This window comes from Apodemus sylvaticus, chromosome 14 (genome assembly GCF_947179515.1).
Source record: "Apodemus sylvaticus chromosome 14, mApoSyl1.1, whole genome shotgun sequence".
Taxonomy (NCBI): Eukaryota; Metazoa; Chordata; class Mammalia; order Rodentia; family Muridae; genus Apodemus; species Apodemus sylvaticus.
Genome location: NC_067485.1, coordinates 17812046 through 17835891, shown reverse-complemented (window position 1 = coordinate 17835891; position 23846 = coordinate 17812046). Strand labels below are relative to the sequence as shown.

General features: G+C 51.0%; 1 protein-coding gene across 1 annotated transcript in view; it reads right to left on the bottom strand.

Moving 5' to 3' along the window:
- Positions 1-1117: 1117 nt before the first annotated feature.
- Wnk2 (WNK lysine deficient protein kinase 2) overlaps positions 1118-23846 on the bottom strand; it is a 106486-nt gene continuing 83757 nt past the window's right edge. The window contains 7 exon segments of the mRNA XM_052156862.1: positions 1118-1305; positions 3929-4040; positions 7614-7852; positions 16498-16668; positions 17692-17906; positions 20966-21645; positions 21743-21831. Of these exon segments, the coding sequence (XP_052012822.1) occupies positions 1280-1305; positions 3929-4040; positions 7614-7852; positions 16498-16668; positions 17692-17906; positions 20966-21645; positions 21743-21831 (1532 nt within the window). The 3' untranslated portion in view covers positions 1118-1279.

Genomic DNA, 23846 nt, shown 5'->3' with positions numbered 1-23846 from the left:
ACCTTTGCCCATCCGGAATGTTCCTACCTATAGTTCCTAAAATTATATAAGCCTTGAGTCAAATCATCCCAAGTAAAGTTGATTTGACTCCCTGCAGCTGGTGCTGTTATGATCATTCAACCCACCCCCATCATCTCTGTTCTCTTTGCCTGTATGGACCATTATCAACAGATAAATTGTAGGTGCATACAAGGGCAAGGAGATCCACAAGGTGGCTCCTCAGGGTTGTCTACCTTACTTCTTGTGTATATGTGTAATTGTGTGTGTGTACGTGTGTGGTGGTGCACTTGTGATGTCAGAGGCCAACTTTGGGTTTTCTGTCTCTGTGGCACGTCACTTTATTTGTTCAGTCAGATTTCTCACTGAACCTACAGTTCAGCATTTCAGGTCAACCAGATGACCAGCAAGTACCAGTGATCTACACTCTGGTACATCAGCTTACACAAATGAACAGGTTACCCACTGAACCATTTCACTAGGCCTGCTTACCTCTCTGAGACATCACCTCTCACTGTCTTAGAACTCTCCAAGTAGGCTAGGTTGACTCTCCACAGAGTTCTAGGGATTTCTAATCACAGCACTGTGATTACAAATGTGGGCCACCATTCCTGATTTTTCTTTTAGGGTTTGAGGATTGAACTTGGGTCAGGCATTTTAATAACTGAGCCATCTTCTTGGCCTGGTTTCTTGCTTTTTATGTGGAATATTTTTTTTTTTTTACATACTCCATCATGGGGGAGTGTAGATCTCCCTGGAGCTGGTGGTCCTGTCTTCCACCCCCAAGAGTGTTCAGATCCCATGCTGACTGGTGTCTTTCCTGATGGCACCCACAGGTTCTGGAAAGGAGGTTCACTCTCAGACCTCTATGATGCTCTCCCTTTGATGGGGACAGATGACTTTGGTCTTCTTGGGCCAGAGAAAAGACCAGATGACATGGAGCTGTGTAAGCAAAAGGGACCTTGAGTCTGTGCCCAAGAAGGGGCACTGTGTGAGGAGCCTCCAGGGATTTGCAGAGAGTGGGCTGACCCTCTCCAACTCTTCACATCTATCTCCTGCCTGCCCAGGGGACCACTGGAAAGGAGGAAGTTTGAAATACCAAAGTCCTGTCTCCCCCAAAATATGTTTTATTCTTGCATTACATTTGTGTTTCCAATTGTGAATAAAAAAATGGTTAGAAAGTGGTTACAAAACAGCGTGAATGGCCTAAAGGAGTGGCTGCCCTGGGGTCTGCCGCTTCTTCGTCTGGATGATGCAGTGAGGGCCTGGCGTAGGGGCCGGCTCAGTCGGGCTTTTCACTCTCAGGATCTAGAAAACAAAATGGCCACAGCTCACTACAGACCTCTGAGGCACTGGCCTCTCACCTAAGGCTGGGCCCTGGTGCCTGTGCACCTGGTCCCTTTCCCAGCAGCTTCTAAAGCAAAGGAAGAGGTGGGGTCAGAGCCACGCCAGGTGGCTGCACTGTACAGACAGCCCTGTTCTCGGCACAGACCTGGGCTGACTGCCACCTGGACATCTTCTGAGAATAGCCAGACACTCAGCAATAACCACATAAGCCCGGAAAGACAAGGCCTCACCCCTGTTCCACTGGACCATTCTGGATTAAGCTGGCCTTGGAGTCCTGGGAGAAAACAGTGACACTCCATTTCTGTTTCTACTGAGCGCCAGTGACAAAATAAGGGAGGCACAGTGATACAGCTGCAGGGAGAGTAGAAGCAGCAAGCCTGGTGCTGTATCTTGAGACAGTACCTCTAGCAGGATGGCTCTCCTGTGGTCTGGACCAGGACTACAGTGCTCACATATAAGGCAGTCCCCAAAGGGCTTGCTGAACTACCACAGGCCAAGCCCTCTCCCTAAACCAGTATCTTTCATAATGCACTGGGCTTCTCAGGAAGGCCAGTGCCTCTCACAGAGCTAGGCTGGCCCTTGCCCAACTCCACTGAACAAGCTCAAGAGCCTTAGAAGCCCCACCAAGGGGTGGGGGTGAGGGTGGGGAGTGAACCGGGAGTTCCTATGACTCACACAACCTGGGTTTCCAAAGACCCAGTGCTGGCTGTGCTGAGCTTGGGAATGCAGGCTGCCTTCTGTGAGGTTCACCCTTTCTTCCTGCACTTCTGAAGGCAATGCCTGCTGGTGCATGGTGGCTTACAGACCAGCTAACAGACTGGAGAGTGGGTTGCAATGCCAGGCCACAGCTAACAGCCTGGTGACAGTGGGTCTGGGCCACACCCAGCAGCACCAGTGCTGAGTGACCAGCAGCCCCACCAGAGGCTTGGCTCTCATCTCCCAGATCTCTAAGCTCTGTCCTCGGGGGTCCAGGACACATGGCTAGTGGCTCTAGGCCGAGGCCAGGCCAGGCCCACCTGGGCCACCCATGACTATCTTCTACAAGGCCAGTCAGCTTGGCTTTGATGTAAATAGAGGGCAAGAAAAAAAGCTGTCATTTCACAGTATTTTCAAGCAAATGTTTATTTTTCTCCTTCACACATACAGACTTTTAGGGACCCCATGCCACTAGCGTTGCCACAGGAGGAAAGGACTTGGGCGTGAGAGGAGCGAGAAGATGCAGGCTCCGCTTTGCTAAGTGGGCCCGTGTGGTGTTCTGACTAGACACAGAGAACATAAATCTCTTATTGCAGTGTTGTGGCCAGGTGGAAGCCTCTGCACAGTCCCCTGAAAGTTCAATTCTAACTGAATTGATGGAATAGTGTATTTAAACCAAAATAATTTAGCTGGTTCTCCTGGGTACAGCTGATCTGTACAGTTCACAGCGGGGAGTCACCCAGGCAGCCCACCCTCCAACTGGAGGTGGAAAATATTCACCCAGAGGGGGTCCGGGAGCTTTCATCTCCCTGCCCCACCCCCAGGACAAGTGTCATGGAAACCTCCAGAAATGCTCCGCCCCTCAGTAGGCTGGCCTGAGGATGGCCTGGAGAGGAATTTGCAGGGTGGGGTGGGCAGAGCACAGGCCTCTGTGAAAACCATGGAAAAGAGGAAGAGAGTGAGTTGGACCCCTGAGCTGGAAGGTGCTGTTTGTCTGTCTGGTGCTTACAGCAGCCTGCTGATTATGGGGGCATTTGCCTGGCAGGATCCTCAAGGCTCAACAAAGCTGGTGACACTCCCCACAGGGAGAATTGCAGGTGACCCCTGTGGCTCTGTTACTGAAGATACTCAGGGTGACCTCACTGTATCAAGGGTTGAGCTGGGCCTACCCAGCATTCACAGGTCACATTGTCAATGTTCCCTTTGTTTCTGTTTAAGCAGGCTTTCCCACTCTAACTAGCTATTGCCTTCCTATCTGTATCTGTGCCCCAGTCCCACCTCTGCAACATAACACAGTGGAGACAGCAACGCACATGTCAACTATAAAGAAATCCACTTCTGTGGATCGATGGCCTTTTTAAATCATGTATTTCCATCAGGAAACAGAAAAGCTGGGATTCAAGGCACTGAGCTGCTGCAGGGGGATGACAAGGTTCTAATCCTCTAACAAGGACAGGCCATGGGTGTGAGGACTGCCTATGTAGACTGCAGGAACCTAAGAGTGATGGGGTCTGAGGCAGCAGGGGAAGTGTCTTGCTGCCCTCCCCTGCCCCCTGGGCTGGGGCTCTGTGCCTTGTGCCCATGTGGAGGAGCCATGAGGAGGCCACACCACAACTGGATTCTTCCACACGCTTCTGAGTGTTCCATTTGGGAAGGGGCAGGGCAGGAGGCTACGTGATGTGCAGCCGGGGGCCTGGAGTGCTGATAACAGGCGGCCGTAGAAACACTGGGAGCACAGGGACCTGAGTGGGGCTTTGACTGCCCCAAGACCCCTCTGGGTTCCCTGAGGCCACCCAGGGTCCCCAGGACACAGGAACAGGGAACAGGCCTCCATACTGACACAGAGGCAGTGCACAAGGAGGGCCCAAGAGGCTGGAGTGAGCAGTACCTGGTATGGGCACAGGCAGGGCTGGGGTGGTTCCAGGAATGGCTGTGGTGGACAGAGGGCCGGATGCTGGGGCCAGACACGATGTCCCCACTCCTGCTCGAGGCACAGTTGTCTATGAGACACAGAAACAAAGAGGGAGGCCCAGAAGGCTGCCGTCAGTCGGTCTCCTTGTGCAGTCCAACCGTTTGTGTGGGGAATGGCTGCCCTCCCTCCCCTGCTCACGACACAGAGGCCTAGCTCCAGCTGTCTACCAGCCAGGTATGTTTGGAGCAGAATGTGCAGGGTGTGGGAGGGCACAGGAGGGCCCCACACATTTCCACCTAACTGATACTATGGCATCTGGTTTGATGGCCTCCTGACTTGGTGCAACTACAATGGTCCGGGAGGTGGGAACCCTGGAGGCTGGAACCCTGGAGGTGGGAACCCTGGAGGCTGGAACTCTGGAGCAGCCCTCTGGTGTCTCAGGCATGTTTGCCTTAGAGGCAAGGGAAGGAATTTTGCTTCCAGAAGCACCACCTCTAAAGACAGAACTGGATATGATTACAGCAAGAGAGATCAAGAACTGGCAGCCTGCAGCATCCTAAACAAAATACTTGAGAAACTGAAGACAGTAACTATAAAAGATTTAATATCACAGCCCAGTGGGCTTCGATTCCACCTCACTTTCGGTGGGGCTTTTCCTGGAGCTCCCTGGTGAGCACATGCCTACCATAGATGAGGCCCTGGCTTCTCTCCTCAGCACCACAAACAGACAACAGAATGACAGCCGGTGTTCTCCATACAAAGCAGGATGGACACTCCCCAATCCCCACAACCCTTTCCAGTAGGCATGCTCATCAGTGAAGGCCTCTATGGAGCCAGAAGCCATACCTACAGAGCGGGTAGCATTGGTTTCCCCAAGACTCCTCCATGCTTCGGGTCAATACAAGCAGGGGACCCAGCCAAGATGAGACAAGGAAAGAAAAACGGCTTATCTGCAAACGACAAGCTTATGTGTACAGAAACCCACAGGAATGGCTGAACAAGTGAATTTAGCAGGGCTGTAGGCTTCGAGGTACCAGAATGAGTCACATTTCTATGTACTAGAAACATACATCTGGGAGATAAAGCACTCAGGACTGTGCAGTTTATAACATCAGCACTCCCAATCATTAACCACCTTAGGATGAATTTAATGAGTGATATTAACACCCTACAGAGATGGATAGAAACAGATGCCAAGTTCACAGGAACACTTAAGACTGGCAATATGATAAATCTACCCAGTTCATTGACAGATTTAATCTACTGCCAAGAGACATTTCAGTGGGTTACCTAAAACCTACAAATGTGTTAGGACCCAGAAAAAACCAAGGCAGTCTTGCAGTTCCGTAGTGGAGGTTCGATCCCTCTAAATAACAAGCTTAGCGAAGTTGGAATAAGGCGATGACTGTGTACCTCGACACTCAGGTGCTCATACAAAATAGAAAGAAACAAGGCAAAACAAATTTAACCTCTTCTATTTTACACACAACTCTAAGAAAGTAAAAAGGGTCTGTATGGGCCCCTGTGTATAAATGTGAGTACCTGAGCTCAGACTCCTAGCACCTACATTCTGGTGTGCAGCACTGGTGTGTGTGTGTGTGTGGGGGGGCAGATTCCTGTAGCTCACTGGCCACACAGTCTAGCTAACTGGTGAGCACCAGACTCAGTGAAAGAGACCTTGTCTCCAAAGATGTAAGGTGGAGAGAGAGAAAACACTACATGTTGATATGTGGCCTCCATATACATGTTCACATACAAGCAGGCTGATACACACAGCACACCACACACACATACACACATGGTGGAGGGACAAGGGACTTATGAGCAACATAAGACAAAACAGATAGACTAGACTCCGCAAATCAATAATAAAAAGGTAAGTCAACCCTGACAAGGCATTTTTATAGAAAATGCCTGTTAAAAACAAATCAAAGGCAAATCAAGACAATAAAAAAAAAAATCTCAATTTGATATCAAAATAGATCTCAAATTACTTTTAACAAACATTTTTCCATTCCAATGTTCTTCATACAACATTAAAAACTCACAAGGCAATACAAAGAACTAAGGAGTGAAGTGGAAGGGAAAACAGGAAATCAGAAGCTGAAACATCAATAAGATACAGCACTAGCAGAGAACTGTAAACATTTTTTTTTTTTTAATTTGTGTGTGTGTGTGGAGGTTGGATCCCTCTAAACAACAAGCTTAACGAAGCTGTGCAGGTGTCTAGGAGAGCCAGAAGAGAGCCCTGGATACTCCGGAGCTGGAGTTATAAGCTATTGTGAGCCTTCAGACCTGGGTGCTGGAGGCTGAACTTGGGTATTCTGTAAGAATTAGAAATGCTAGAATCAGTGGCCTAGCCAGTTGAAGAAGTTTTTCTTTCTTACTCTAGTGCTGGGAACCCAACCCAGCGTTCTCACAAACATTCTGCTTAGCTAAGTGGTGAGCACCAGGCTCAGTGAAAGAGACCTTGGGGGGAGAGAACGTTAAGTCAGAGACAGAAACAATAAATTAGAAATGAATGAAATACACAACAAAGAATACCATCAAAGGTAACATTGTTGTTATTGTTGTTTTTAATGGCTCATGAAATTAACAAAGCCTTAAGAGATTGGGACAAAAGGCAGGAAGGAAAGGAAAGACAGATGCACAGAGAGAACTGGGGAGTCAGAAATCACCAATGCAGGGATAACACACAGCCGGGGATGAGCCCACTGCTACAAGTGTAACTGATTTGAAAGTCTGAGCGAATTTAGGGACAAGGTAGCAATTAAGAGGGAAATAATAGTGCTGGAGAGATAGCTCAGCAGTTAAGAGCACTGACTGCTCTTCCAAAGGTCCTGAGTTCAAATCCAGCATGGTGGCATACAAGCTTACAACCATCTGTAATGAGATCTGGAGTGTCTGATGACAACTATAGAGTACTCACATATAATAAGTAAGTCTTTTAAAAAAATTAAAAGACTCAAGATAAGAACAGAATTAGAACTGGAAAGAGGACTCGAAAGGCAGGTGCAGCAACTCCTACAATGCAGGCTCAAGGATATTTACTGCAGACCTCCAGTTCCATGTGTGTTGAAAGTTTCAAAGCACAAGTTTAGAGGGATGTTTTCCACCCTGAAAACAACATCCAGCCCACCCATGAACTTCTCATTTAAAGTAGAAATAACACTGGTCTTCCACACATTCCTCCAGAAAGCTGGAAATGTGAGGACACTCCTACAGCTACCTCTGCTAAAATCTTACTATGTGCTGACACCTGCAAGGGTGGGGCTATTTGCACCACCCCATGTGGGCCCCACTTGGATGCAGCTGCCACTCAGGAATGAGGAACATCTGCCCTTTACAGCCTGGAGACAGATGGACATAATGCAGATGGAGGTCTGTCTATCCACAAAGAGGGTGTACAAAGACTTTGGGCTATCTAGAATCATAGGCTCCCTGCTGGTCACAAGGACCACAGGAAGTCACTCTTGCCTCCTGATCATCACAGGGGCAAAGACCTTTTGGACAAGATGAACCCTGACCTTGGAAGCAAAGCATTTAGCAGGATTTGCCTTCTGGCAATGGCTCATGGCCACAGCCACTATGCCAATGCTATCATATCCCCTCCCCTCCCCCCTTACCCCCACCCCCAAGAGCCAGTGCGGTGCTCACTCACAGCCCGAGCCTCTCCTGAGGCCTCCATGTCATGCAGCTTCTGCGTCTGCTTCAGCTGGTTAAGCGTGGGCTTTGCTTGCGTCGCCCCCGCGGTCTTGGTCGTCCACTCATCCACCAGCTTGTGCAGGTCGTCCGTGAAGGTGCCTTTCTTGTTGTTGCTGTTGTTCACCTGTGCCTGGACGTGCATGGTGGGCTGGGGACCTGGCTCAGGGCCTGGGGCCAGGCTGCTGGTGGAAGACCCTGGGGAGTCATACAGGCCAGGATTGGTGACGCCACACACTCACCTAGCACCACTGACAGGCTGGCCGCAGTCATTCTCACAGAATGGCTGGGACAATCAATGGCCTACTCTGGCCAAGCAACACCTTGCTTCAAGAGGCGGTCTGCATCAGAGGGCTTTGCTACCTGGTATTAGACACCATGAGGCAGCCTGTAGGCTATGGGTGACTGGACTGTGCCAGGCAGGCAATACTTGTTTTTTAAGCTAGGCCAGGGAAGAGGACCCTGAACAGTTAGCAGTCTTCATTAAGAGCCCACCACTGCATGCATGTCCAATTAGATTCACATGTGAGAGCATGGGTAGCTCATGCTACCCATAGCCAGACATGTGGGCACAGGCTGACACACAAGGGCACTGGCACACCAGGGACAGGGTCAGGTTCTCAGGCCTGCTTTTCAGAATACTCAATAGGCAAGCCCCACTCAGCCTTCCGGCACCCCATGGGCATACTGTTCATTGTGTTCTTGTGCATTTTGATTGCTTAGCAGTTTGGAACTCAAGATAAGGAAATGGTGCCTTTTCTTATCAGAGCTTTTGGGAAGGTGGTAATGAAAGATATCATACCCAGAGGCCCTTGGGCAGGCTTCACACCCTCCAAGCCATAGCTAGGTGATTCTGGGAGTCGGGAGCTGGGAACTGGTCCCCAGACTAGAAAGCTGCTTCACCGAGAGACTGTTTTCATGGCCAACAAAGGACTTGTTGAATTGTCTCCTCCCTTCCTTCCCTCCCAATGCACATAATTCCACCTAGCAATTTTGAATAAGCCAATTCAAAATGTTTACACACCCCTCCAAAAAATCAACCCCCCCAAAAAAACCCAAAAAAACCCTAAACAGCTAATGACCATCTCTTCAAACAAGCTGTTCCAAAATGTAGTGAACTTTAGTGGCCAGTGACGGGAAGGCATAGATGAAGGACTCACGTTAGTGATGAGACTCAACAGACAGCTACCGCTCTATGAGGTTTTCAGCCAGAAAAAACAAAAACAAAACAAAACAGGGGTGGGAAAATTAAAAATAAACAGACAAGGGGAGAGCAAACGGGTGTGTGAGAGCTGCCTTGGCTTCCCTCCTCGGGGAAGCCTTCATTGTTAGCACTTCAAAGAAACACTGATAGCTAAGGTTTTGGGAAAAGGACCCAATTAATAAATGGCAACATATGGTCTGTGGAGAAGAACAGGCCTAATGCGAGGTGACTGCCAAGAGAGCACAAACTGTAGGCGCCATGGAGACAGGACAAGGATCTGGGAGGGAGCAGCTATCCAGACAGGCAGAAGCAAAGCAGAGAGCCCTGTGGGTCAGGGGCAGAGCAGGCCACACTTTCGTGGGAGGCCCTGATGCGCGCTAGCCACGACAAAGCCCATGCGATGAGAGGACAAAGGAGGTAAAACCAAAAAAAAAAAAAAAAAAAAAAAAAAATAACCCAGATAATTACTACTGCTGTGTTCTTTGCCTAGGCAGAGACGCTTCAGGGCTGACCCTGTAAGGGAAGAACAAAGGACACAAGACCACAGGGTTAGGCGGAACAGCACACACCGATCACGCTACCACATGTAAGCAAAAGTTATCAGTGTGCAGGGGCGGGGGGGACAGACACAGGCAGCAGTCGGAGAGGGAGGCCAGCCTGGCCTGGGAGAACAGGGTGATATCCCCAGAGTTCATGTGCGCGCTTCTCATGGGCTTCGCTGAGGAGGTAGAGGTGCCAGGGCAGGCCTCCAAACTTCAGGGAGAAGTGTTTTGTCTCTAAAAGCATATTCCAGAAAAAGAGAAAGAAAAAAGAAAAAAAAAAAAAACAGAAAACCAAACTTAAAAAAAAAAAGTTGCAAATCACACTGCTTGGGTTTCAAATACCAGGCCTTTAGGAGCCCCATGGGTTGGGGTAGGGGAACCCCCTGAAAGTCAGCCATGGGGTCCCTGAATGGAGTCAGGCTCAGCCTGGGCTGGCCACCAAGGCCACCAGAGGTTTTCCAAGTGCAAAAAGATACATTGTTTTGCAGGTCTGAGGCCGATTCTGGATCCCAGATGGCTGCCTTGAGCCAGGTCAGACAGGGGCACCTAGCAGAGATTTAGAATCTGTCTTAGGGTTGATACCGATTTGGGGAGACACTGCCCTTTTTCTATAGATTCACTTTTCCCAGGGAAAAGAGAAACATCCTTATTGGACCACCTCTAAGCAGGTCTAGCTCCCCTGCCCTGAGCCCATCTAGGGTCAGGTGGACAACATACAGTGTCTAGAGGAATGAGTAACCCAGGAACCCAGGGCCAGCCTGGGCTAGAGTAGGTGCTGCCATTCTGTCTTAACCTATGGCTTATTCTAGGAGCTATAACTGGCAAGGAAGAGCTCAGACTTCCCCAAGGTCACTTGGCAAAGCCATACTAGTACAGCAGGTCTGAACTCCAGCCCCTAGATTGCCCCATCCCCCAGGAGGGGAGTGATCTCAGACACGGCACTGGCTCACAAGTCAGCCAGTCTAGAGGTTTGGGAAATCTGAACGCTTACAACTTTTCTAGAAGGTCTGGTACTCTTGCCCAGGAACAGTGCCTAAGTGCTGGCCACCCCACGGCCAGAGGTCACAAAGCCCAAGATGTGTGCGTTGAACCTGAAGTACAACCGTGGTGGACTTTATAATGGAGTTTATTCTATTTAGTCTCTAAGGCTACAGTGGGGAGAAATTAAGTGTTCTGTTGAGTAATTCAATTTTCAAATAGAAAGGAGGGAGATAGAGAGGAGGGATCTGGAAGATAACATGTGTTGCAGGAAGGGAATCTCAGTCCACTTTTGGAGGGAAAGGGGCTGTGGATTCGGGACTCAGTCCTAGCTATGAACTGGTTGTGGCTGTCACCAGACTCAGGTGCTCATGGTCATTAGCTCCTTCCTTCATATCCCTCCCAGACTGGCCCCAGATGACCAGGGTATACAGCACCAGCCTCTAGACAAATCAGTTGTGTTTGTTATTCTATGTCAACGCTAAGGCTACACTGCTCTCTGCATTGATGCAGAGTCTCCGGGGAGTATCCGTTACCATGCCGACAGTCCTGCATACTCCTACATGGCTCTCAGTACGCCAGGAACACCATCTCTGCCTGGGGCATCTGATGAACAAAGTTAGCCCCCATCTCCACTGTGCACAGGATAGGCACTGGTGTGCTCCTGCTACTCAGGATGGCACTAGGTGAGTTATCAAGCCAGCCGGAGGCAGGATGGTTTCAACTAGTCCCATTCTGGTCCCCTCAGATACCCTAACTCATTCATGCAGTGAAATGAGGTCTCTACACTAGATGGTTCAAACCATGCACCACTGCTGGGTTGAGAGCACATCCTCTCCACAGTCTATAGCTACCACTTCAGGAGCTTGGCTGGCAACAAGGACTTCTCAAGCATGGCGGATGTAAAGCTCAGAGTGGAAGACTATGACAGACACTTACAGTGGTTGCAGCCTGGAGCAAATCCTCACATCTGTTCTCTGCATCTCAGTATTCAATAGTGATGAGGTTCACAAGAACAGGCCACCTCAGGGAGTCAGCGCTCCTGGTACCAAGTAACTCCTTCCCAGCATCCCCTATAGCCAGCCCAGATGGGTTAGCCCCACTCCAACCTCCAACAGGCCAGTTCTAACTACAGACCACTAGCCCTCCACCATGCCCTGATGCCAAAGGCAAAAATCCCCCAGAGCTGTTTCTATAAGGGATAATCTTATTCCCAAGCAGAGAAAATAACTAAAAACTACCCACAAAGCATCAGCTCAGAAACAAGACGCCTCAGTTCAGTGCAGGGTGGTTTAGTTGGCTTTGAGCTGCATATCCTGGGTCTTACAGAGCCTGGAGCTAGTATGTTGGTGTTCACAGATCTCAGTGGTAAGCCCAGGCTACAGAGTGTGGATGCAGTCTCTCTTGTGCCCTGTTGGGGACCTCACTGGATTCTCCCTCACCACCAGTAAGAGATAAGAACAATACAAAGTGGAAGAGGGCTGAGAGGGCTTAAGAGGGTCCCTGAACCAGACTCAAGACAAATGAGAAGAGGATGAGGTGATACATCCCAAGACCTTGTGTTTCTTAAGCCACAGCAAGAAACAGGAGGTGACCATGCCTGCCCGAGCATGGGTCAGACACAAAAGAAGTGTCTCAGTAGGCTGTACCCACAGTTCCTCACCTACAGAAGCCCAAGTGTGGCCTCAGGTTCTGGCTCACACCTCTTCTTCGTTCTACAAATATTGTTCTTTAGGATAAGCATGGTGGCACTGTTTAACACAGAGAAGGACAAGCAAGTGCATCGTTGGGTCTGTGCCAGGACCCTGCCCAGACTGGGAGAAGGGAACTAATTTAGGATCTATACTCCCTGGAGGCTTGCGATGGTCTGAATAAGAATGGTCTCTGTAGGCTCATGTGTGAAAGCTTAGTCATCAGGGAGTGGCACTGCTTGGGAAGGATTAGGAGGTGTGGCCTTATTGGAGTGGGTGTGGCTTTGTTGGAGGAAGTGTGTCACTGGTAATGGGCTTTGGGATTTCAAAAGCACAAGCCAGATAGATAGATAGATAGATAGATAGATAGATAGATAGATAGATAGAAAGATAGATAGATAGGTAGAAAGATAGATGATAGATGGATGGATGGATAGATAGACAGATGATAGATAGATGGGGGGGGGGCGGTTAGAGAGATGGCTCAGTGGTTAAAAACACTGTCTGCTCTTCCAGAAGTCAATTCCCAGCAACCACATGGTGGCTCACAACCATCTATAATGAGATCAGGTGCCCTCTTCTGGCCGAAGAGGGCAGAATACTGTATATATAATAAATAATTTTAAAAAGAGAAAAACTAAAGCCCAAGCCAGACCCAGTGTCTCTCTCTTCCTGCTGCCTGCAGATCCAGATCCAGAACTTTCAGCTCCTTCCCCTGCCTGTGTGCCTGTGTGTGCCTGTGTGCCTGTGTCTGCCTGTGTGCCTGTCTGCCTGTGTCTGCCTGTGTCTGCCTGTGTGCCTGTGTCTGCCTGTGTGCCTGTGTCTGCCTGTGTGCCACTATGCTCCTGTCATGACGATAACTCTGAAACTCTGAGCAAGCCCTAATCAAATGTTTTATTTTATAAGAACTTCCTGTGGTCACGGTGTCTCTTCACAGCAAGAAAACACTAACTAAAGACAAGGTCTCTCTACTCATGGCCTATCTCCACCTGCCTCTTGTCTCAGGTTCAAATCTGCCTTGGGAGCCTTCTATTGCTCTGCCTGGCTGCACCAGAGACAGGTCCTCCAGCTCACCCAGTGACCTGAGCTTGGCTTGCCCTTCAGGGGCTCTCTTTGCTTCTCTGGGCTTCATGGAAGTCCAGATATTTCTGTACTTAAAGTCTAAAGACTCTTTTGTGTTCCTAGAGTCCCCATCCCTAGGAAGTTGGGCCATCACACACTGAAGCTGTGGACGAATACCCTCTAGGTTGATGACGGTCATCCCCAATCACCAGCTTCCCAGAGATAGGCATGCTCTGGGTGTCTTAGCAGCCACCGCCGCCTCACACTCAGGCTCTTGGCCGGGCTCCCTCCTCTCATGCCCAGGAGCATTGCTCTCCCTCTACAAACTCCAGGCTCAATCCTCAAAGGACTCACATCTCCTCAGGACACTCTGCAGGTTACCCATCACACAGACAGACAAATGGACATCTTAGTGAGAGGCCTGGATCCCTAAAGCTCAGAGGCCAGCAGCATGCAGGTTATAAGGGCCTTTGGGTTTTCGTTTCCATAGAGTGGGCTGGCACAAGATTCTCCCTACTACGTATCACAATGAGAGGGGACTCACAGAGTAGGAACTCACCTGGGCTCTGCCTGACAGCCACTTGAGAACATGTAGGGGCCATAGAATGCTGAGCCAGTCCAAGGTGGTTTGGTAGGCCAGGTTATGAACCAGCAAACCACTGTGGGCAGCACCATACCTGAAACCACCTGGCCAAGTCTGCTCAGGTGATCCTTCCTTCTGGTCCCCTCTCTTCAATGTATATATATATATTTTAATCTCAGGTCAATAACTCACAGTAAAACCAATGAACACCATTTAAAAACATGACCCAAGACACAAAAGCTGCTCTCAGAGCCATGACTGGGATCGCTGTGACAAATTACCATGTGCTCTGCCCAGGGGACAGGATGTACCCAGAGTTCCAGGTGCTGTCACACCTGGGGACCATCCTTATGTGAGTTGTGTGTGCACAAGGCACAGCAGGAGAAGACTCAGGCAAACAGGGGCTAGAATGAGGCTGGCAGGGGGAAGCCTTCCCAGTCCTCCTCATTCTCCACTCAACAACTGACCAGAAGCTAGAGACACACTGCAAGCCAGGCGTCAGTGTGCCACAGATGGGCAGACTGCTGAACAAAGATGCCAAGAAGCCACTGGTACTTGTACATAGCCATGTGCCCTCGACCGTCCACCTTCAGAAGGATGACCCACTGTGTGCTTCTGATGCAAGGAATCGGGAATGGCAATAGTCCCTACCACAGACATGGTCTCTAGGTCCCCACAAGCACAATGTATCTTTATTGTACAAGCAAAAAGTCATGTGCCCCAAACCAGTATCTCCAAGCCAATTGTCAAAAAGCTCCTTTTTTTTTTCCTATTAAAAAAAAAACCAAAATCCTAAAAGCAGCTTTGGATTGTTCTGCCAATCATCATGAGGGTAAAAAACAAATCGCACCAGGATAAGTCTGTCCCAGCAAGTGGGCACTCCTGGGCACCAGAAACAAGTCCCAGGGTCTGTGAGGGAGACTGGCACTGGGCTTGAGTATGGTGGAAGTTGGAGGAACTGCCTCATTGGCTTCATCTCTGATGTCACGTGGCTTAGGTGAAGACTGTGGAGCAGAGTGCTCCAGAAGGGAGGGAGAGAACAGGGAACCAGGCGGGATGTAGGTTCCAATGCAAGAGCTCCGTGGACTGGGGCAGGTGTCTATTCATCTTTTTGAGTTGGAGTTAGCAGAGTAGGGAGAAATGGCAGAGGGCTCTAGCTCTCCATGTATGACGGGGCTTGAGGACCAGGAAGCCCTGGCTGGAGCAAGTTCTTTGTTTTGCAGTGCAGGGGATAGAGAAGGACCCAGGGCCTCTCCGTTACATGCCAGGCCAGTGCCGTGCCATTGATCTATTACCCCCAACACCCCTGAAGCATATTCTTAGCATCTCTACATGCAAGGAATGGGAAAGAGGGTGGAGACAGAGCTGGGTGCTGGGCTTTGGCCCTACACAGAAGTCACACCTTCCAGGGACATTAGGGCTATGTAAGTCTGCTACATGCATGTGGTGGGAATTCAGGTACATGTGTGACACACTGGGTCTCTGGAGAAGGCTGGGGTTGTCTTTTTGTTGTCATTGGAACTGGGAAACAGCAGACATGTATACTGGCCACAATTGCAACAGAAAAGAAAACTACGTCCACAGAAGGAAAGAAAATAAATGAGGTGACAGGAGGGGTGCAGAATGCGCCGACATGTGTGGGGTGGAGGGGCTGTGGCAGAGGTAGGTACGCTGCTGCGCATGATTTTGGTGCCTGGATGCAGCCAAGAGCATGCACACAGCTGTCTGGAGCTGGGGTGACTATGGACACCGTGTACGATGGGAAAGGCTTGTGGGGTCCACCTTCTGCATGGAGGAGGTGACTTTTAGGGGTTGGAGTGGCGTCCTATGAAATGTATGAGGGGTAATGAGGGGTGGGAGAGGGGAGAAACCGAGGGCCAGGAGGTGGGAAAATACAAAAGAACAAATACAGACAGATGGACACAGATACGGGTCCACTGAGGAATCGAGCACGAGGCTTGCTACTAGACTTATAGGCCCCTCTCTCAGACGTTGGGTGGTAAACCGTCCAGCCTGCAAATGAATATAAAGGGAAGAAAACAGAGAGACACTTATCAAGTACAGGTTGCTGCGATTCCTCCTCCACACCAACAGCCACACCAGCCTTGTAACTTAACATCCACGGCTCCATCTAGCCCAGCCCAAGCACCAAAAGCCACTGACCACAGAATGGGAGGAGGCAAACGGTAGGAGCGGAAGAGAAGCGGCCCGGAGTAGGAGGGGCGGGGTAGGTGGGGCACCTTTATCGGTCACCATGATTTCTCTGGACAGAGATGGTGAGGACCGGAAAGCGCCTTATCGAGCAGCTGCTGCCGTCCACAGCAGTGATGAGCAGACATCCCAGCCTGAGAGCTGAGCCCTCGTCCCCTAGCCGTCCCGCGGACTTTGGAAGGACCCGGTGTTTAGCACCGTCTGGCTCTGCTGTGGGAAGCAGGCAGGGCAGGGTAGCCAGGGCCTAGGAACAGGCATCGCAGAACACAGCAAGATGCCAGGCCCCGTCCCCTCCCCAGTCATCGGGCTGATCCCTCCTGGTCATGGCCACTTCCTGAGGTCCACTTAGCAACCCATCACCTGCCTCTGAGCCGCTTACATGGCAGGACAATTCCATTCTCTGGATTTAAAGACTACACCTTTACAGTTTTCTCCTCTGTTTGTCTTTATAAAGCTGCTGAGCAGCCTTAGTTGTAGCTCTGGCCCCCTTATACACACAGGCGTGCTCCTGGGACACCACTGAGGCCCTACGTGGCTGGCACATGCTTGGAGACAGGCAAGCTGGAAATCACCTTGGCCACGCGCTCCGCCTCCATCACTGGCTAAACCGGAGCAGATGTCTGTGGACAGAGAGGCCCGGACGGAGCAGGGCTGCTGGGTCTGAACTGCCTTGGTGCCCGGGGGCGTGCTGGCGTGGGCAGGGTCCTGAGTGGGAGGGCCTCTGCTGGACTCAGACAAATGACCTGGGCGAGGGGGGAGAAGAGGTGACAGGCACCATGAGGCGCCACTGGGCAGGGAAGGGTATGGCTGGGTTGGCTTCCTGCTCTCTGCTGGGTGACCTTGGGGAAGTTGAGTCTCTTGCAGAAAACCAGTTTACAGACAAGCTCCTGGTCTGAAGTGCTGGGGCCAATCAAAGAAAAGTGTCTCCCTTTACCAAGTCCCAGTGCCATGACAGACCTATGCTGTGCAAGTAAGTGTCAGGTGATGGTGTGAGCTCACAGTGAAATGCCTTTGCACATGTCACTGCAGAGTTTCCCCTTAGCTTTGGGATTGGCACTGTGTTTACTTCACTTGTGCAGTTTGCAAGTGGCTCACAATGAGGGAGTGCTTGCAGGTCATCCAGTAGCGGCTTCCCATCTGTCATGTTTGGAGACTGGGGGTTCATGGATTCCCCACCCACCCACCCACCCCGGGCTCAGATACACCCTGCAGCACAGCTCTAGGAGCCTCAAGGGAACCCTGACATGCAAAGGGTGCTGCCTGGTGCCCGGCCTCTGCAGCACCAGGCACTGGTTACTACTGGCAAGGCCTGGAGAACAGCTCATCCTCTCCCTGCCCAAAAAAGGCCACCACCTGAAACCCAGCAAGCAGGGTTAATGTATGCCTGAGTTATAGGTCCAGAGGAGGCCATCACTTCCACCCCAGGGTGTATCCTACATGTAGGAACAGGGATGGAGAGCCCTGGGGCTTCCTAGGTGCAATGTGGCCCAAGAGTGCCTCCCTCCTTCCACATGGGGCCAAGGCCTGGCTCCACGCAGCCCCTATTCTCACATAGGTCTCTCCAATGGCACTAGGGTGGAGGCCTGGGGCTTCCCTGGCCTTGCAGAGACTCCCAGCTCCAGTATAAGGAGATCCAGGAAAACCCCCACACTCTTCCAGGTCTGGAGATGTCACACCAACCCCGAGCCAGCCTCTCAGGCTAACTCCCGGCCCCCGGCACCATCCCTCCTCAGCCCAGGTATAGCCCTCCCACAGAAGCAGCAGACCTGTGCTAGAGGCCACGACCTTGAGCTGTTGCACCAAGGGGTTCAGCAGCTTGCCAGCCTTCAGTTTGCTCTTGCTGGTTTTTCTCCTGCGGCCCATAGGGGGTGCGGTGTGGAAGAACCCCACATTGGGAGGGAGCGGCTTGCCCAAGCGTCGGTACAGGGCTTCAATCTCCTGCTTCTGCTGGCTCTGTAGCTCAGAGATTTCCTTCAGGTGCCTGGAGCAGAAGAGAGGAGGCCGGACAGGTGGGCTTCCCCTTCTGGGCAAGGCTAGGCTGCACCAGCACAAGGAATGCCACCTTGTCTGCAGGCTTTCAACGGCACTACCTAAGCCAGCTGGGAACACAGAGGCCAAGTTTTCAGACATCCAGATTCATGGTCACTAAATTGTCTCAATAGCCAAGGGAGCATGGATTATCCCATACCTACACCTCCGCCTACCATTAAAGCCCTAAGCATCAGCTCAAATAGAGAAAATTTGTAGATGTCTGGAACCAAGACTACCTCCCTTTGTCTGTCTTTCTCAGACAGGGTCTCACATACCCAAGGCTGGCCCCAGAGTTGCTATGAGCTTGGACTCATGATTCTTCTGGCTGTACCTCCAAGTGCTTGAATTACAGGTGTGCAGCACTGTGCACAGCTGGTCTGCCTCTGTTTATTAGGGCATATTAGGGCAAAGTGTATTATTTCCCCCATGAAAGGCAACCGAGGAAGTGAAGTGGGAAGATGACTTTGAGAACGGCTAGGAACTGTGTGAGACGTGTGACTGACGAACAGTTTCATTGGATCTACTGCAGAGGGCTGTTGCCACGGTTATGGTACAGGTAGAAGACAGCTAGGAGCTGAACTTCACTGTACTTAGGAGCCTGGTATCACGCTGACAGGGGCCCCAGCCTATTTCCTCCATCTCTTATGTTGGGAAAGCAGGTGTTTTTCACAGTTGAAAATGAGAAGACAAGTGCTAACCTCCTGCCTACGACTTCAATGGTGGCCAATCTTTTGCTAAGACAGGATTTCCCTATGCACCCCTGGCTGGCTTGGGGCTCACTCTGCAGCCTAGGCTAGCCTTGAACTTTCAGCAATTCTCTTAGCTCAGCCTCCAGAGAGCTGGAATTATAGGAGACGTGGTAAGCCTCGCTCTCTAATTTTTTAAAAAGACTTTCTTTAGCAAAAAATAAAAATAAAAATATCAAAGATCTAATGAGTAAAATGCCTGCTATGAAAGCGTGAGGATCTGAGCTTGGGTCCCCAGCACACCTGTAACCCTGGAATACCTGTAACCCTGGCATGCCTGTAACCCTGACATACCTGTAATCCTGGCACACCTGCAACCCTGACATACCTATAACCCTGGCACACCTGTAACCCTGGCACATCTGTAACCCTGGAACACCTGTAACCCTGGCATACCTGTAACATTGGCACACCTGTAACCCTGGCACACCTGTAACCCTGGCACACCTGCAACCCCGGCACAACTGTAACCCCGGCACACCTGTAACCCCGGCATACCTGTAGCTCCAGCACTGGGGAGGAAGAAACAGGAGGACACCTATGGTATCCTGGCCAGAAAGTCTAGACAAATTTGTGAACCCCAGGTTCAGTGAGATACTATCTTAAAACTATAACCCTGGCATACCTGTAACCCTGGCACATCTGTCTGGAATACCTGTAACCCTGGCACATCTGTCTGGAATACCTGTAACCCTGGCACACCTGTAATCCTGGCACACCTGTAACCCTGGCACACCTGTAACCCTGGCACACCTGTAACCCCGCACACCTGTAACCCCGGCATACCTGTAATCCTGGCACACCTGTAATCCTGGCACACCTATAACTCTGGCACACCTGTAACCCTGGCACACCTATAACCCTGGAATACCTGTAACCCTGGCACACCTGTAATTCCAGCATACCTGTAATCCTGGCATACCTGTAACACTGGCATACCTGTAATCCTGGCATACCTGTAATCCCAGCATACCTGTAACCCTGGCACACCTGTAACCCTGGCACACCTGTAATCTCAGTACACCTGTAATTCTGACATACCTGTAATCCTGGTACACCTGTAATCCCAGCACACCTGTAACCCTGACATACCTGTAATCCCAGCACACCTATAACCCTGGCATACCTGTAGCTCCAGCACTAGGGAGGAAGAAACAGGAGGACACCTATGGTATCCTGGACAGAAAGTCTAGACAGATTTGTGAACCCCAGGTTCAGTGAGATACTGTCTTAAAACTAAGAGGGGAAGTGATGAGATGCCTGATCTTCTCTGAACTCTTCAATTGCATAAGCAAAGGTACACACTTACACATACTAGTGCACACACACACATGAACATACATACACACATAAAGCAATCAATTTCCAAGTGGAAATGATTTTATCGCTGCAAACTTAGGGAGAGACAACAGTATATTTCCAGAGGAAGGCTATCTGCCTGTGGGTCTGTTGGGGTCAGCAGACAAGACTCCTTCTTTAGGACTCAGAGCACAGATCGGTTTGTAGGTCTCAAGTGGTGCCCGCTCCTCCATTTTCCCACCTCAATGGAAGTTCCACTGTGGTCACTTGGGTCTACCTTGCTAAGAGCCCCAAGAGTGGCAGTCCTCACGCCCCTCCCCCCTCACAATCTTACAGAAGTTTTGCATTCTCAGTGTCTCCTCCTCTCAGGGCGCCTGCAGTTGCTGAGCTCATTTAGACAGGTGAAGCAAATCCCCGCCCTTCAGCCACTGGTGGGGTCTCACAGGCCACACAGGCCAGAAGCTCATCTGTCAAATTCTACCCTCCCACCCTGAAGGGCAGCTCAGGGCATTAGTGGTCCCTGATCATAGAGGGGCAGAGTAAGTACTTTCTGGGTGAGAGGCAAGCTGAGAGAGACAGACTCAGACAGGGAAAGGCAGAGGCAGATCAATAGGGAAGGAAGGAGTTGAGGAAGGCCAGTCTGAAGAGGGGGCAGGTCTCCTGATCCCAGAACGTACTCCAAGAGCCAACGATGGTCATGCAGGTGGCAGAGCATGGCTGCCCCAGTGTAAAGACATCCTAGATAGGGCCTCAGCTTGGAGGGTAGAAGTTAACCGGCCTCCTCACTTGTCCCATCGCCCTGACTAGAGCCCACCTGTAGACACCTCACGGCTTGATCTAAACTCCATCCAATAGAACTGGCTAGGACCAGGCTCACTAGATGAGCCCTCCCCAGCCTTGTAGGTTACCATCCCCCCGTCCCTGTCCCTGTGCTGGCTGGGTGAGCCATGCCCTCCAAACGTACTTTTCCCGCAGACTGCGCAGTTCCTTCTTTATGTCCGCATCCTCGAACTCCGAGTCATTGTCACTGCTGATGTAGGAGGACTGGGAGTGGAAAGAGGTGATGCTGATGGTAGGGACCTTCACACCTGCCCTGCTGGGTGTCTCAGGGCCCAGCGAGCCAGCCCTCGAAGACCTGTGCAGGAAGGCAGTGGCCTTCTTCACAAAGTCACTTGCCACACCACCACTACCCGGCAGGGAGGACTGCTTCTGCACCTGGGTCCTCCTTCTTGGGCATTCATCCCCAGAGTCACTAGAGGCAGGCTCCTCCACGCCAACCTCGATGGAGGAGGCTGTCTGCACCCGCCGCACTGCCAGCTTCACCTCAGGGCTGGAAGGGATCTCATCCAGGTAGACATCAGGCGGGGCAGAGTAGCGCAGGCTGTGAGGTGACGCCAGAGTCCACTCGTCCTGTGTGCTGACCACAGAGAAGCGGCCCACAGTTTTGGCTGGAGAACTGCTGTCCTGCTGCCCTAGCCTCTTATGAGGAGACCCAGAGTCCCGGGCGCTGCGCAGCTGGGCTGGGCTGCCCTCTGTGAAGGCCCCTGGGCCACTCTGCGTGGGTGCTACCAAGGCTTCTCTGGGAACACGACTCTTCTGATCTTTGGGATCCATGTGTGTAGGGGCGGAAGAAGCAGAGGCATCCTGAGGAAGGAGCAGAAATGGAGAGTCTGTGAGAAGCAGCTGAGGTTAGAATCCCCTGCCCCCTTCTGGCTAAGTGCGTGTTAAGCGACTCCTTTACCTGGGGAACACTGGGTGCTGTGGGGGAGTCTGAGGCCACCTGCCCTGTGTCACTGTCACATCCCAGTGTGTTGCTGGAAGATGACTCTGCTGTAGGAAGACAACAGCATTACTGAAGCTGGAGAGACAATAGTAAGAGATTGCTCACAGTCCAGAGGCCCACACAGTGGGAGTATGGCCACTGGGCAGGGAGGGGTGACATTCCAGGGGCTCTGGAGACTGAGAATGCACTGTGGTACCCTATCTGGGGCATCTTGGGGATATCACATCCTGGGAGACAGCCACAAGCCTGGGGAAGGGAAGATGTATCAGGTGACAACCCTTACTTTGGACACTGTATTCTGGTGGCTGAAACCTTTTCCCTGATTCCTCTGGCTTTAGGAGGATCTCAGAGAATGCTGTAGAGCAGATCCTAGCCATACTTAGTGGGAGACAGGGAATGTCTGCTACAAACACACACACACACACACACACACACACACACACACACTCCCCTAGTACTGTTTTCAGAGTGGGATAGTACTATGTTTCTGACAGGCTTCCTTAGGCCACTTTGAAGAGCCAAGGAGAAAATCCCAGATAGAAGTATGTGTGAGCAGAGAGACCCTTTGGCGATGTGGAAAGATACAGGCAGGCTAGAGCCAGAGTTGGGCCACGTGCTACCTGGGACAGGGTAGGAGAGGGCACAGACACCAGTGAAGTCTCCAGTGGGTACCGGGGAGTCACCACATACCAAGACAAACCACAGACAGACACAAGGACTCACACGAGTGCGCCTGTATATTCTGAATAGGAACTTCCTGTTCCAGAGACTCAAATCCAGTGTCTATTACATGTCCCCTACTTGCAGGCAACACTTGGTCACCTTCCTCATCTTTGCATTCATCCAGTGACAGGCCCTCAGTACCAACTGCATTCTGTCTATGTCTGTGCCTGTCATAAAGTTCATATGTTAGGAGCCAGGTGTGGTGGTACACCCCTTTAATCCTAGCACTTGGGAAACAGACGTAGGGGGGTCTCAAAGTTGAAGTCCAGCCTGGTCTACAAAGTGAGCTCTAGGGCAGTCAAGGCCACACAGAGGAACCCTGTCTTAAAAAAGTAAAGTTTGGGCTAGAGAGATGGCTCAGCGGTTAAGAGCACTGACTGCTCTTCCAGAGGTCCTGAGTTCAATTCCCAGCAACCACATGGTGGCTCACAACCATCTGTAATAGGATATTATGCCCTCTTCTGGTGTGTCTGAAGACAGTTACAGTGTACTTACGAATAAAAATAAATAAATCTTTTAAAAAAGTTCACCTGTTTAGACTTGCACCATCGATGAGTCAGCCTCTTGGAACAATCCGTCTATTGCCTACCATGACTTCTGAACTCTGAGTATAGGTTTGTGATTGCAGGAAGCACCTCTTATAGGACACAGAGGCTCCATTGCCTTTTTTAAATAAAATATCTGGAATGGAGACCTCAGCTCACGGCTGCACTAGGGTCAACTCTTCAGACTGTCTGAACCTCTTGGAGTACTAGCCCAGACACCAACATGGCTGCCCCTTGGGTCCATCCACCAGGTGGAGCTGGACTGCGCCTCTCACATCAAAGGCAGTTCAGACCTGCGGGGTCAGCTGCTACTGGCAACATGGAAGTCTCCTTTGCCGGGCCCACTGGGTCAGGACACTAACCCCGCCGATCCCCACGAAATCTGGTGAGGAGCCCTGGCACCTTAGAAAGTTGATCGGCCCCTAGGGTGACGACTCAAATGTGTGATAACAAATCAAGGACCCAGTGATCTCAGCAACTAAGAAGGCTGAGGCAGGGCGAGGCCAGCCTGGGCTACACAGTGATCTCAGAAGGAAAAAGGGCTGGTGAGATAGCTCAGTGGGCTAAGGTACTTGGCACTAAGTCTGGTGGTCTAAGTTCAATTCTCGAGTTCCTCATGATCAAAGGAGGGAACCGACTGCAGCATGTTATCCCCTGACCCCAACACACCCCGCCGTGGGACGGAAAACCGTCCCGTAAGGAAGAGCAGGTTGAGACCAGGAGACTCGGTGGGCATACACCTAAGGCTTGGGGACTCCCTGCCAGACTCCTGACTTGGAACACGTGCCGGGCTT